Genomic DNA, 14,684 nt, shown 5'->3' with positions numbered 1-14,684 from the left:
TCTCTACTGCCCTGGAGTGTTCAAAGGACCTCATGTACATTCATGTTTGTGTGGTTACGGCAGACATGAGGAGCAGTAGAAAGAGAGGGTCATTTCTGTTGTGGCTCTTTACCCTTTGAACTGCCCTCCAAAATGTCAATCCCATTGGCATCTGCTTGTAAGAGGAAAATGTGGTTTTCACAAGTGTGGCCATTTATTGGTGAATAGGTCACCATAGATGGCAGCATGCTCTTCTTTGTGGAGATCATGGCTGTTTCATTTCTTTGTGCTATAATGTCAATTCTTCCTCAAACAAACGTTGAAGATGCAGCACAGCCAATGACAGCAGGACACATTTGCATGAAGGGGCCGTGCTTCAATGGGTGCAGTTTGAAAAAGGAAGGGGGGAAAATGCCAGGCAGGTGGTCTTTGCCTCAGAAGTCCAGAAGTCCTTGAGGTTCCTCACCATGGCTTGGGCTCTGCTCTTCTTTACCCTTTTCAATATTTGTGCAGGTAAGCACGTGAATAGTAAACATTACATAGTTTTAAAGGCTAAATTGTATTTCATTATGTGTTTTGATCACAGGCACCTAATGGTTTCTGATATTCATCTTCCTAGTATCAACTGTATTATGATCTTCCCTCTTTCTTTTCTGTAAAGGTGTCACTTCCCAGCCAACAGTGACTCAACCTGCCTCCCAATCGGTGTCTCCTGGACAAACAACGACCCTTTCCTGCTCCAAAAGTAGTGGCAGCTGGGGCAGCTACGTTTCCTGGGTTCAACAGAAACCTGGGCAACCGCCTCGCTTTGTGCACTGCAACGGTTGCAGCAGAGGAGCAGGGATCCCCGACCGATTCACCGCCTCTGCCTCAGGGAACTCGGGCTCTCTCACCATCACCAACGTTGAGGCTGGAGACGAGGCCGTTTATTACTGTCACGCCTGGTCTAGCACTGCTAGCATGTTTCACGGTGGTACAACCTGATGGGGAACTGAGACAAAAACCTTCATCTTGAAAGTTTAGAACTTGAGGCACTTCATTGGGTCTCCCCCTGCCCCAAAGGCAGCCACCATAGCCTTATACCCATGCATGGATACCACCTCAAGGGGGATTGAGGGCTTTCTCCGCATTCCTTTCCTCTGCATGGATTTCCAATCTACCTGAGTCTCTGTTATTTCTCTATAGAAAACTGACTGACACATTTATATTTTATTCAATAGCCAATCAGATTAGTGCTAGGTTTGTGCCCCTTGAAACCTCAGGTGTGGGATCACCCCCTACCCTTCAGTTTCCCATCCAAGCCTCCATCCCAATAAGTCTGAGGCTTCCCACTCACTCTTTGCCTCGCTCTCTTTCTTTCACACATCCCCAAACCTCCCACATAATCCCTTCATTCTTATAGTTTTTCTCCCTAAAGACACATCTTTGGGTTCAAAATGCTTTTGCCTGTAGGGGTTGCTGTTGGTCCAGAGTTCTAGTAACTGAAAGACCAACACGAGTTCTTGAACATCATGGACTCTTGACACCAGACAAGCAGCATTGCATGTTGAGGAAAGCATCCTCCAGGTAAAATGATCGATTTGGCTTTAATTTGATTAACGTTGGCTGTTCCTGCCGGTTTAACTATTTTTTAAAAAAATCCTAACTTAGATGGAGGCTTGCCATGCTTCTCGATTATCTTATTTCCCCTAGCCAAATAGAAATTCTTTGAATTTCAAAAGAAGGCAGAAAGGGGAAGTGAGAAGGGTCCAGAGTGCTTTATAGCCTTTTGTTTAAAGAATCAGGTGATAATTTCAAAACTCTGGCTTTGGGGGGGGGGTGTTTGAAGTCTTGCAGAGTGCAGTCATTTCCATCTAAGAAGACAAATCTGGCCACTACAATGGCCAGGAGACTTTGGAATTTCAATAAAAGCATATAATTTTGGAACTACCCACAAGAACTTGGTGCAGAGGCTGAAGAAGATTATTATCGGAAGCTCACTGTTTGTTTGTGTGTCTGTGTGTGTTTTAAAATTTTCTTAATGGTTCAATGAAGGTATCACTTGTTCCTGTTCCTAAATTTGTATTGTTTTCAAATACCATGCAGCCTTTTCAGATTTTTCCCCTGTAAGCATTAAATTGACCTTGGAGATATTGCACTTGTGGCTTAAATGGGATTCCAGCGGTGCCCACTTGGAAGGTCTTGGAGCCTTTTTGGGCTCTGGAAGTGGCAACTCCTGCCTCAGGCTGCTTGCTTCCCCATCATTTTGCTGGCTGTGTTTGTGGACCAAATAGATCCAGAAGGCTCTTTTAAAAAAAAATAACATATTTATATAATGAGGAAGCGGTGCATTTGCACAGCAAAGCCAAAAACACTATGAGGCTGACAGGAGGATGCTGATTGGCCCTCCTTTGTCTCAGGAAACACCAAGCTCATGACATTTCCCATCATGCCTTGGGAGGTGTTGCTGCTCCTTTGCCTTCATCCTTACTGTCCAGATGAGGGGATGAGACTTAATGGTCTAATGAAGTGTTTCTTATGTATGAATAAAGTGTTAAATGACTAAAGGGGATGTAAACAATGTACCCTGGAAATTGGAGATGTGATCATACAATGGAGCTTTAAATAGAAATCTACTTCATGCCCGTTTCACGTGGAAAAGGCAATTGTTTCCACAAGACTAGCAAAAGTGCATTGTCATCTGATAGGGTATGTAACCCCGGATGAAGGCAGAGAGAATGAGGGTGGGGCCACACATAAAAAAAACAATATTTATATCTGGTTAAGCAGGTTTGGAATGGATTTCAAAATGATCTGTTTCTGCAACACTGCACCATCCTCTTCAGGGTTGAGAAGCCCAACTTTTTGACACTGACCAGTGGAAGAGTCTGACAAGAGCAACAAGGTAAAGGTAAAGGTTCCCCTTGACAATTTTTGTCCAGTCATGTCTGACTCTAGGGGGCGGTACTCATCCCCGTTTCCAAGCCATAGAACCAGCGTTTGTCCGAAGACTGTTTCCGTGGTCACCTGGCCAGTGCGACTTAGACACAGGACGCTGTTACCTTCCCACTGAGGTGGTCCCTATTTATCTACTTGCATTTGCATGTTTCGAACCACTAGGTTGGTGAGGAGCTGGGACAAGCGACAGGCGCTCACTCCGTCATGTGGATTCAATCTTACAGCTGAAGATCTACAGACCTTGCAGCACAGAGGCTTCTGTGGTTTAACCCACAGTGCCACCACGTCCCTTAAGAGCAACAAAGTGAAGCCCAAATCCCGCTGGGGATAACGTTTCAGGCACAAACAGCACAGGACTATCAGATTTCATCCTGTTTCGGAAAGTGGCAGGAAGAACAAACCAACCAACCATGCTCAGCATTTCTTCCCCCTGCTCGTCTGAGAAGCCTCTTGATATTCCTAGTGATTCAAGAGGGACACCGGTCAAGTTGAATTGTGAAAACTTGCCAGGATGGGGAAAAAAACTGGCAAGTACTCTTTACATCCTCATTTCCCACCATCATTCGGTGGGCAAATGAACAGAAAGGCACGGTTGCATTGATCTCCCTCTAGCGTAGGCCAGTGGACGTGCATTGGAAGAGAGCTGGGATGAGTTAGGCCTTTGGTCTGAACCACAGTGTGTAGCAACCCAGACAGAAGCTGGAGATTTCAAGAGGCAGATGATGACCAGCTCTGTCATGGAGTTCTAAGTGTGTGGAGAAAAATAGGGGCAAAATACGGCCCACGTGCTTCATGTCATCCTTCCAAGGTCCGAGTTAGCCTTCCTCAGGCCTCCTCTGACCCTGTAAAGCCACAAGATAAACTTAATTTTTTTTTTGTCAAAAACTGTCAAAAAAACCTATTTTAATGGCTAAAAGAGATGGGGAGCCGAACCTATCTTAAAAGTGCACATACATTGTGCATAAGAGCATGGAGAATGTTGTTTGCTAATTTGTGGCAAAAAGGGTGGCACGTGGCCCTCAAAGTTTGGGAGAGTAGAAAAGTGACCCCTGGAACCTAGGACACGGTGACTCCCTGTTATATTATTGCTGCAGAACTCTACCTTAGCAGAAATCAGCATTCCGTAAACCAACTCAAAGACTGGAGGGACCCTAAACAAAAATTATAACTTGGGTTATAACTGGGTCTCGGATCAGCACCACATTTGGCACAGACGTAGCAGACAGTTTGCTCTTGCTGATCAAATACATTGGAAAGAGCAAACTTTCTTATCTTGGCAGAGATAATGGTTAGTTCCAGCTCCCTTTTTTGCTTTCAAAGGAATTCTGCTCACTGCTATTTACATTCATTGAAAAACAGCCCTGAAAATTGCTTCATGTTTGGATGAGAGGCGGTTAACGGAGTAAAAAAGGAGTCAGCCTTGGGTGGTGTCATTAGTGTTGTCAACATTCAGGTTGCCACTGTCATGTTGCCCTTTGTATTTATTTATTTATTTATTTATTTATTTATTTATTTATTTATTTATTTATTTATTTATTTATTTATTTATTTATTTATTCATTCATTCATTCATTTATTCATTCATTCATTCATTCATTCATTCATTCATTCATTTGATTTATATCCCGCCCATCTGGTATATTTATACCACTCTGAGCAGCTAACATCAGCATATATACAATTAAAATAATATAAAGCCAAAAACATCAATTATTAACAAACCATACCGAAAATAATAAATGATAGATAGATAAAAGAAGAGAATAAATTAGATTAAATGCTGGCAGGAGGGAAGGCCTGGATGTAAAACCACGTTTTTAGTTGAGTTTTAAATGTACCCAGCGTGGGGGCCGCACGAATCTCAGGAGGGAGATTATTCCAAAGGCGAGCAGCCACTGCCAAGAAGGCCTGTTTTCATGTCTTTTCCCTCCGGGCCTCCCTCGGCGTCAGGCTCCTCAACCTCACCACCTGGCTCACGCGGGTGGTCCGGGTAGATCTTGGTGGGTGCAGGCGTTCCGCCAAGTATCGAGGTCCCAAACCGTTTAGGGCCTTATAAGTGAGCATTAAAACTTTGAAGTCGATACAGAAACGAATGGGCAGCCAATGCAGTCTGGCCAGTGTAGGAGAAATGTGATGGTATTTTCTCCCTCCAGTAAGGAGTCTGGCCACTGCATTCTGCACCATCTGAAGTTTCCGTATCAACCTCAAAGGAAGCCCCACGTAGAGCGCGTTGCAGTGGTCTAATCTTGAGATTACAAGCGCGTGCACTAAGGTGGCGAGTGCCACCGTGTCAAGGTAGGGCCGCAGCCAGGCGATCCGCCAAAGGTGGAAGAAGGCGGAACAGACAACCGACGCCACCTGTGTTTCCATGGTGAGCGTCGGGTCCAGATGTACGCCCAAGCTGCGGACCCCGCTCGGCGGAGCTAGGGCTGCCCCCCAAAATGAGAGAGAGTCACCCAAGCCACCAGCCACGGGGGCGCCCACCCTCAGAACTTCCGTCTTGTCCGGGTTCAGCCTCAGGCCATTCTCCTGCATCCATTCCAGTACAGTCCCCAGGCAGAGTTGAAGGGACAGGACGGCATCACCTGCAGTTGGTAAAAAGGAGATGTAGAGCTGGGTGTCATCAGCATACTGGTGACACGACGCTCCACACCCCCTGATGACCCCAGCTAGCGGCCTCATATAGATTTTAAACAGCATTGGGGAGATAACTGACCCCTGTGGAACCCCACAGTTGGAGCTCCATGGGACCGAGACACTCTCCCCAAGCTGAACTCTCTGGGGACGATCCTCCAAGAAGGAGCGGAGCCAGGATAACACCAAGCCACCGATTCTCAGCTCGGAGAGCCTCCCCAGGAGGATACTGTGGTCGACGGTATCAAAGGCCACCGAGATGTTGAGGAGGGCCAACAGAGACACTTTGCCCCTGTCAGCCTCCCTCAACAGGTCATCATACAGGGCAACCAATGCCGTCTCTGTACCGTGACGCGGCCTGAAGCCTGACTGTAACGGATCCAGGGCATCTGTTTAATCCAGGAGTGCCTGAAGCTGATCTGCCACCACCCTCTCCACCACTTTGCTCATGAAAGAAAGATTGGCGATGGGCCTATAATTGCCAATTTCGTCCGCCGCCAAACTAGGTTTCTTTCTTATGGGCCTAATGAGTGTCTCCTTGAGGGCAGGTGGAAACCTGCCCTCCAGGAAAGACCCATTTATTATTGCGGTGGCCCATTCTGTTGTTTTCGGCCTGGCTGCTTTGATTAGCCAGGCCGGGCAAGGGTCCAAGGAGGAGGTGGTGGCCCGACAGCGGTCAAGCACCCTGGCCACAGAGTCAGGTGTTACCGGCTGAAAGGAGTCGAAAATAACCGGGCAAGATGGAGCACTGGACATCTCAGCTCGACTCGCTGCGTTCAAAAAAGGAGAGAACTCCTGGTGGATGGCCTCGTCTTTAGATTTAAAAAATGCTGCAAATTGGTCCGGTGTAAGACTAGGGGGAGGCCAATCTCCTGGACCAACTCCGGATAGGTCGCGCACTATGCGGAAAAGCTCTGCCTGGTTGGATGCTTCGCTTATCCGGTTAGCAAAGAATGATCTACATGCAGCCTTCACCTTACTCAGGTAAAGGTTAGTTGCGGCCTTGACAGCTATCCAATTATGATCCGTCGGATTCTTCCTCCATCTACGCTCTAGCCTTCTCTTTATTCGCTTCATCGCCCGGAGCTCCTGGTTAAACCAAGGCGCCGGGCGAGTTCTGCACCAGAGAGGGCATTTGGGCGCGATCGTGTCTACTGCCCTGGCGGCAGCGATGGACCAGCTGTCCACTAGGACGTCAACAGCAGCGCTAGCCAAGTCAGCCATAATCCCTCTCATGGCATCCTGGAAACCGATTGGATCCAGTAGTCTTCGAGGGCGGACCATGAAAATAGGCCCCTGCTCCTATAAGGGGGGGAGGGCCACCGTGAGGTTACATTTAATCAGGTGGTGATCTGACCATGACAAGGCGACTGACACAAGGTCCATCACCATCAGACCACTCTCGCCCCAATTGGAGGAAAAAACCAGGTCCAGAGTGTGACCACCCATGTGGGTGGGGCCATTGACATGCTGGGACATGTTCAAGGAAGCCATGGTTTCCAGGAACTCAAGAGCTGACCCAGTAACCTCTGTCTCCGCATGCACGTTGAAATCACCCAAGACCAAAAGCCTTGGGGATCCCAACAGTGCCGCGGAGACAAAGTCGGCCAGCTCTGGAAGGGAGGTGGCTGGGCCGCAGGGGGCACGGTAGCCCAGCAAAATCCCAATTCCGTCCCTGGCCCCTATCGACACGTGGACTGCCTCTAGACCTGGCCTTACCACCGAGGAGCGCCTGGTAACCTCCAAGCTGGATTTATAGACAATGGCTACTCCCCCCCCCCGTCCTTCCAGTCTACCCTTTGCTATAGAATGCTTCATTTTCTTTTTTCCTGCTGGCACTGCGGGCATGATATTGTGCAACAATATTGGACTGTTCCCTGAGTTTTTGAATCATGAAGCACAATAGAAGCACAACATCCCACATTCATAGAGGAGTGGTTTTGTGTTTGTTTGGGTTTTTTTTTTTTTTGAAGAATTGAAGATTTTGCTCTGAATCACACATACAGACATGTCTGTTTTATGCATGTATAAGGTAAATCATTCCTGCTCTCTCACTCCATAGAAGATCACAAGTAACATAATTTATGTCATATGATTTTTCTGCTCTGTACATTTGTGTCTCATGAACAATTCCGCTAAAGAAATGCCTTTAACGTGACCTGTGAGCAACCTTTCTTAACTGGGAATAGTAAGGACTCCACTGTCTGAAAGTAGAGCTTCAACTTTAAACCTCAGCTGTTGTCCCTCTTCCCCATTTCCCTCTTTTCTGTGGTGCTGATTTCTCCTATCACAGCCATCAGCTTCCTGAATGAGGATGATTGATCACAATAACTCAGAAGCCAAAACAAAACACCACCCTATCTTGTATGGAAATCATTTACTTTCACTGTGATGTCAACGCTTCCTCCAAGAGACATGAAGATTCCAGGTAACCAATGCCCACACAATGTATCTGCATAAAGGACCCATTGTCCAGTTATGTACATTTTAAATAAAGGGCCAAAGAAGATGCCAAGCAGAGTTCACTTTACCTCAGAAACTGAGAAATCCTTTTCGTTAATCAGTACGGCCAGGGTTCTACTTTTCTGTACACTTCTCAGTCTCTGTGCAGGTAAGGAAGTGAAGAGGTAACTTCGTGCAAACTTAATGTTTAAAAAAAGAAAATAACTGTAATGTGTAATGATTACAGGAACATAATTTGCTGATATTCAAGTTCAGAGTATTGCATGTAATCTTCATCCCCCCCCCTTTTTTTGGAAAGGTGCCAATTCACAGCCAACACTGACTCAACCTGCCTCCCAGTCTGTGTCTCCTGGACAAACCTTTCCTGCTTGAAAGGCAGTGGCAGCTGGGGTAGCACTGTTTACTGGCTTCAACAGAAAGCTGGACAGACCCCTCGCTTTGTCCACTGCAATGGCTGCAGCAGCGGAGGAGCAGGGATTCCCGACCGATTCACTGCCTCTGCTTCAGGGAACACCGGCTCTCTAACCATCACCAGTGCTGAGACTGGAGACGAGGCCGTTTATTACTGCTATGTCTGGTCCAACACTGCTAGCATGTTCCACAGTGTTACAGCCTGATGGGGAAGTGAGACAAAACCCTTCAAGCTTCCTCTCAAGAGAGAAGAAGGTTTAAAGCTTGAACCACTTCATTGCCTCTTAATTTTGGGTTTCTAATTTTGACAGGAGGGCAAAGTTCTAAAAGTATTTAGATTTATTGTTGGCCCCAAAGTGTCCCCAGCTTCATGGGCCCACTTCTTCATTGCAAAATGACAGCTTTCTGTCATAGTGAATATTTCCGCTTTGGCAACCATTTGCATGTTCCAGTTACCAAGGAAATGAGGTGGGTGGTGAGGTGAGAGAATCATCTCCTCAGTCCTCTCCTGCTGTCTATAAGGTCTGCCTGGAACCAGCAGTTATCTTTTCAGAGCCAAGCAAATACATTTTTATTTTCCGAAAAGTTGACAATATATCAAATATTTCCTTGAGTTTCTGGTCCCCAAAACTTCAGTTCCTGACTTCTATGTTTCACTCAGATACAACATGCCCCTGAATTCAGTGATGCTTCCTCCCAGGTAAGTGGGCATATGGTTACAGGCTAAGCATTAAATTTCCTCCATACCACCTAGAAATAGGAACACACTCATACAAATATGCAGCTTGCTCGGTTTCCTTTCATGTTCCAGAACAAAGAGAGGTTGAGAGCAGGTTGTAATTGCTTTATATCTAGTTTCCATTTCAAAGCCACGTGGCCCTTTCTTGGGGAGGGAGAACCCCCCATCACCTTATGCCCAGTTCCAGTCACCCTGCTGTACAGCTCAGAGCATGGAAACCTGGAATTTGCACTTTGGTTTGAAGATATACCGGAGGGACGTGGAGGCGCTGCGGGTTAAACCACAGAAGCCTCTGTGCTGCAAGGTCAGAAGACCAGCCGTTGTAAGATCGAATCCATGCGACAGAATGAGCTCCTGTCGCTTGTCCCAGCTCCTGCCAACCTAGCAGTTCGAAAGCATGCAAATGCGAGTAGATAAATAGGTACCACCTTGGTGGGAAATGGCGTTCCCTAGTCACGCTGGCCACATGACAATGGAAACTGTTTTCAGACAAGCACTGGCACTACGGCTTGGAGACGGGGATCAGCACCGCCCCCTAGAGTTGGACACGACTGGACAAATTGTCGAGGGGAACCTTTACCTTTTACCTTGAAGATAAACCTAGGGTGATATTCATGAAACAAATGAAGCTTAAACCTCAGGGCCCCAAATCTTGGAGGGCCCCCAGAAGTGTCTTAATCCATGTTACATAAATGTTTTAATCTACTGTATAAGTTTTTAAAATTAATATTAATAATAGAGTGTAACCCTATTGAAGAAGATAGCAGTGATTACCCAGACTTATGAAGCCCACCATAACAGTTGAAGCTTCAAGGCCCCCAAAATCTAGGTTTGTCACTGGCTAAAACAGAGCAAAACCTTAATGTAGGATGTCCACAACATGAAATTCTTGGCTCCCTTGAATTGCCAAGGTTGACATCCTGTTTGTCAGGTCCCCTGCTCCAGAATCCCTTTCCTTCAGATTGTTCACCACTGTTATCTACCATATCCCTTACATCTGTTTCTTGGCCATACAGATGGATAGTTCTAGTGCTTTACCTACCATGTTAATGCAAGTTTATCCTATGTTTGCTGGCATGACGATAGCAAAAATGTTTAGAAATATAGGTTCATGGATGGCTGAAGACCAGAGAAAACAATTGCATGGAGCATCCTGGAGGATTTAAGAAAGGAGGGGAAGGGCCGATCTAGTTTTCCTGACCTTCACTGAGATTACTATGTCCTGGGCTTTATTTCTTCCTTGCCCTTCTCAGTTACTGCTTAGGTAAGGCAGTGCATAGGGATGTGGTGGTGCTGCGGATTAAACCACTAGGTTGGCGGAAGCTGGGACAAGCGACAGGTGCTCACTCTGTCACGTGGATTCAATCTTACAGCTGAAGATCTACACATCTGGGCCCCTGTCCCTGAAAGGCAAGGAAACTGTGAACCAGTAAACACCCACTCAGTGGCAATTCTGATTGGCTTTCCTTGACAGATGAGCCATGTGTGCCTCCCTAGTGAACTTTAACCCAGATCTGACACTCTGGGAAGTGGGAGGGAACAAGGGAAATAGCCATGTTGTGTCCCCCCTCCCCGCCCCTCTGAGCTGTTTAGTACTTTGCACAGGTCTGTTTGCAAATGTGCACACACCACTCCAGCAGATTACTTTGCCTGTATGTTCGCAAGAGTTGCTTCTTTTAGCCATTTGGCTGTATGTGATTTTTGTACTTTAGGCCAATCCAGCTGCCAACATCAGGGCCATGTGTGGCGCAGCCAAGGGGTTCACTTTGCTATAAAGGTGCAGGCAGAATTCAACGAACCTACGCTCCATCCAGCAATCAAGGACAATGCCTTTCACAGGGAGAGAGAAAGAAGTCTTTTGCCAAGAGCCACCCCGCATTGGGAACCCATATTTGGAAGATGCTTTGCTTTGGGATTACCTGGAATCACACCTGCCCACCAAGGTCTGTTGGTCAGGTATTCTCAGGTTAAGCGTATTCCAGGACTCCTGGTGAGCCTCACAAAAGAGGGGGAGATCTGGAAGTGGGTAGCCACGGTCGGTGGGTTAACAACACATAGATGATGGCAGTGCTTCTGGGCAAATACACAGCAGTGTCTCTGCTTGTACAGTGGTGCCCCGCATAGTGACAATAATCCGTGCCGAAAAAATCGTCGCTATCCAGATTCGTCGCTATGTGGGGCAAAAAACCCCATAGGAATGCATTAAAACGGGTTTAATGTGTTCCTATGGGGGAAAAGCTAAGCGCTATGCAGAAATCTTCCATCCGGCCACCATTTTCACTGCCCGGTAAGCGAGGAAAGGGCGCGAAAATGCTGCGGGTGGCCATTTTTTCCAGAGGCCATTTTGGAACCGCTGATCAGCTGTTTTTTAACATCATTAAGCGAAAATCAGTAAGCGAAATGCTTACCGATCACCACAAAGCGATGTTTGGCCATATAAAACATCACAATGCGATTGCTTTTGCGATCACAAAAAAGCTGTCGCTATGCGGATTCATCGTTAAATGGGGCGCTCGTTAAGCGAGGCACCACTGTATATGGATAAGCCAATAAAGTAGCTGGGGTTTCTGGATGTTGGTGGATTCCCATCAGCTTCAGTGAATGTGGTCGGTGGGAACTGGAGTCTCCCAGATCCAGATAAAGCCTACAGGGGTTCAGTCTTTTCCCCAGAATCCTGATAACCTGTCTACTTTGAAGAAGAGTCCACTGAATTCAATTAGGCACTAATGTGGGAATCTACTAAAGTATGTCTTCTTGCTTTGTGCCATCAAGTTGCATTAGAACTACAGTGACTCTCATGGGATGTTCAAGGTGTGTGAGACATTTAAGAAGTGATTGCTTTTATGTTGAGCCTTAGACTTTATTCTTTTTTTTGTATTTAGATTACTTTATTGTGTGATGAACAGGGATTTCTACACTTTATGATTATTGTTTAAATGTGTATTATGCTACATATTTATGTTTTTTCAATCTTCTGTTGGAAATTAAAAAAAGAAAAAAATATTATAAAATCCTTCATAAAGGTTCAGAATGTACTGTTATCAACCTACAATTCAGCCTAAATACATGGATTTTTTTTTGAAATGTTCATATTCTAGTTAGAGATTTGTATTCTAGTCTACTAGCAACCTAAGGAAGGAGGCTAAATGCTGAACAGCAATAACAAAAACCTTCCAGTAACTCATAGGAGGAAAGCCAGCATGGTGTAGTGGACAGAGTGATAGACTAGAACCCAGGAGGTCTGGGTTCAAATCCTTGCTCAGCTCTGCAAACTCACAGGGGGTGGCAATAGTGAAATCACTTCTTAACTAAGAGGCTAAAAGGACAAGAAGAACCATCTTTTTATCTAAGCTGGAATATATTTTATAATTGGTGGAAAGTGAAAACCCCAGAGTAAAGAAACAGAAAATGAATTAAAAAGGGGATGTCATGAATAAGATTTCACCACAAGAATTATTCAAATAGAGATTTGTATTCTAGTCTACTAGCAACCTAAGGAAGGAGGCTAAATGCTGAACAGTCTAGCTGCAAGTCTAGCTGATGAGAAATGCCATCTATAAAACATTTTGTATACATTTTTTTGTAGGAAGTTGCTAATGTTAATTTATAATTTTTTATCCAAAGTTGTTGTCATTTTTCAAATTCTGTATTGTAGCCAAAGTTTTCAGACCATTTTAACATTGTATATTTAACTTCATCTTGTATATCCCATTGCAGTAAAAATTTATACAATTTTTGGATTTGTTTTTCTTCTATAATAAGTAATATTTTGTCAAATGTAGTGTATTCTTTATAAAAACCTTGTGCCTTCTTAACTTGATTATAAATTGTATTTGCATTTGAGGCCACCATGAAAAGGTTAGTCCTTGGTTCTCTAATTGAATTCTTGTCTTCAAAAGTCCCTCAGAATTCAAAAGCTCATTACAGGTAGTTATTTTTTCGAGGTTTAACAAATTTGGGTATGTGAACGCTTCCATTGGTGAGACCCATCTACATATTTTCACATAAACTTTGAACTTTTTTCCAAATCTTTGAAAGAGAATTTCTTATTATGTTTCCTTCAAAATATTTGAGTTTTAGACCTTTCATACCATAAAATGCATGCCATCCTACTTGCAGATCATGTCCCTCTACTGTCTTGTTTTTTAGCTTTATCCATTCTTTAATCCACGTTAATGCACTTGCCTGATAGTATAAATTCCAATTTGGCAGGCCAAATCCTCCTCTTTCTTAGTGTCTTGTAATAATTTACATTTAATTCTCGGTTTCTTCTTCTGCCATATAAACCTTGAGACTAGGTTGTTTAATTCTTCAAAAAACTTTTCTTCTAGCTTCAATGGTAAATTCTGTAAGAGAAAGAGTAGTTTGGGGAGGATATTCATTTTAACCATTGCAATTCACCCTAGAAGGAGAGTAGTAGTTTCTCCCACCTTTCTAAATCTTACTTAATCTGTGAAAGCAATTCCACATACAGTGGTGTCCAGCATAGTGACGTTAATCTGTTCCGGATTAATCATCGCTATGCAAAAACATCGCTAAACGGATCGAAAAACCCCATAGGAATGCATTAAATTTAGTTTAATGCGTTCCTATGGGGCCCAAACCCATAGCACTGTGATTTTCACACCCTCGGTAAGTGAGGGCAGGGCGCGAAAACCCTTGTGTTGGCCTTTTTGGGCACTTGGTGGCCATTTTGGAACCACCGATCAGCTGTTGTAAAAACATTGTAATGCGAAGATCGGTAAGCGAAATGCTTCTTTCAATGAAGAGCATCTAGCTGACAAGCAAATTCCCAAATACTTTACTTTCTTTGCTATTTGAATGTTTGTATTTAAGATGAGCTGACTTTTTTTGTTTGGGGGTTAAATTTTTAGTTAAGAATTGCATCTTCTCTCTATTGATTCTCAATCCAGCTACCTCGACAAATTCTTCAATTTGCTGAAGTAAAATCGGGGCTGATTTTAATGGGTCTTCTAAAATAAAAACCAGGTCATCTGCGAAGGCTTGAAATTTATAAACTTTGTCTTCAATCCTTCTGCCTTGTATTCCTTGATTCCGTCTAATTTCTCTATTTAGTATTTCCAATGAAAAGATGAATAGCAACAGGGAAGGTGGACATCCTTGCCTTGTTCCTTTCGTTTAGTCGTTTAGTCGTGTCCGACTCTTCGTGACCCCATGGACCAGAACACGCCAGGCCCTCCTGTCTTCCACTGCCTCCCGGAGTTGGGTCAGATTCATGTTGGTTGCTTCGGTGACACTGTCCAACCATCTCATCCTCTGTCGTCCCCTTCTCCTCTTGCCTTCACACTTTCCCAACATTAAGGTCTTTTCCAGGGAGTCCTCTCTTCTCATGAGATGGCCAAAGTATTGGAGCCTCAGCTTCAGGATCTGTCCTTCCAGTGAGCACTCAGGGTTGATTTCCTTTAGAATTGATAGGTTTGTTCTCCTTGCAGTCCAGGGGACTCTCAAGAGCCTCCTCCAGCACCACAATTCAAAGGCATCAATTCTTCGGCGGTCAGCT

The 14,684-nt window shown here is 44.8% G+C and overlaps 1 protein-coding gene across 2 annotated transcripts in view; it reads left to right on the top strand.

The window, feature by feature from the left end:
- LOC110070887 (acyl-CoA dehydrogenase family member 11) overlaps positions 1–14,684 on the top strand; it is an 83,227-nt gene that overhangs the window by 34,591 nt on the left and 33,952 nt on the right. The window contains exon 1 of one of the 2 annotated variants that reach the window (XM_072983424.2): positions 10,752–11,106. The exons of the other annotated variant lie outside the window; for it this stretch is intronic. Within the exon in view, the coding sequence (XP_072839525.2) occupies positions 10,990–11,106 (117 nt within the window). The 5' untranslated portion in view covers positions 10,752–10,989. Of the gene's footprint in view, positions 1–10,751; positions 11,107–14,684 lie in introns of those variants that run through there. 2 annotated transcript variants of the gene reach the window in all.

The sequence above is a fragment of the Pogona vitticeps genome, chromosome 14, assembly GCF_051106095.1.
Source record: "Pogona vitticeps strain Pit_001003342236 chromosome 14, PviZW2.1, whole genome shotgun sequence".
Taxonomy (NCBI): Eukaryota; Metazoa; Chordata; class Lepidosauria; order Squamata; family Agamidae; genus Pogona; species Pogona vitticeps.
The sequence above is the reverse complement of the archived record's forward strand: the minus strand, read 5'-3'. Positions and strand labels throughout refer to the sequence as shown.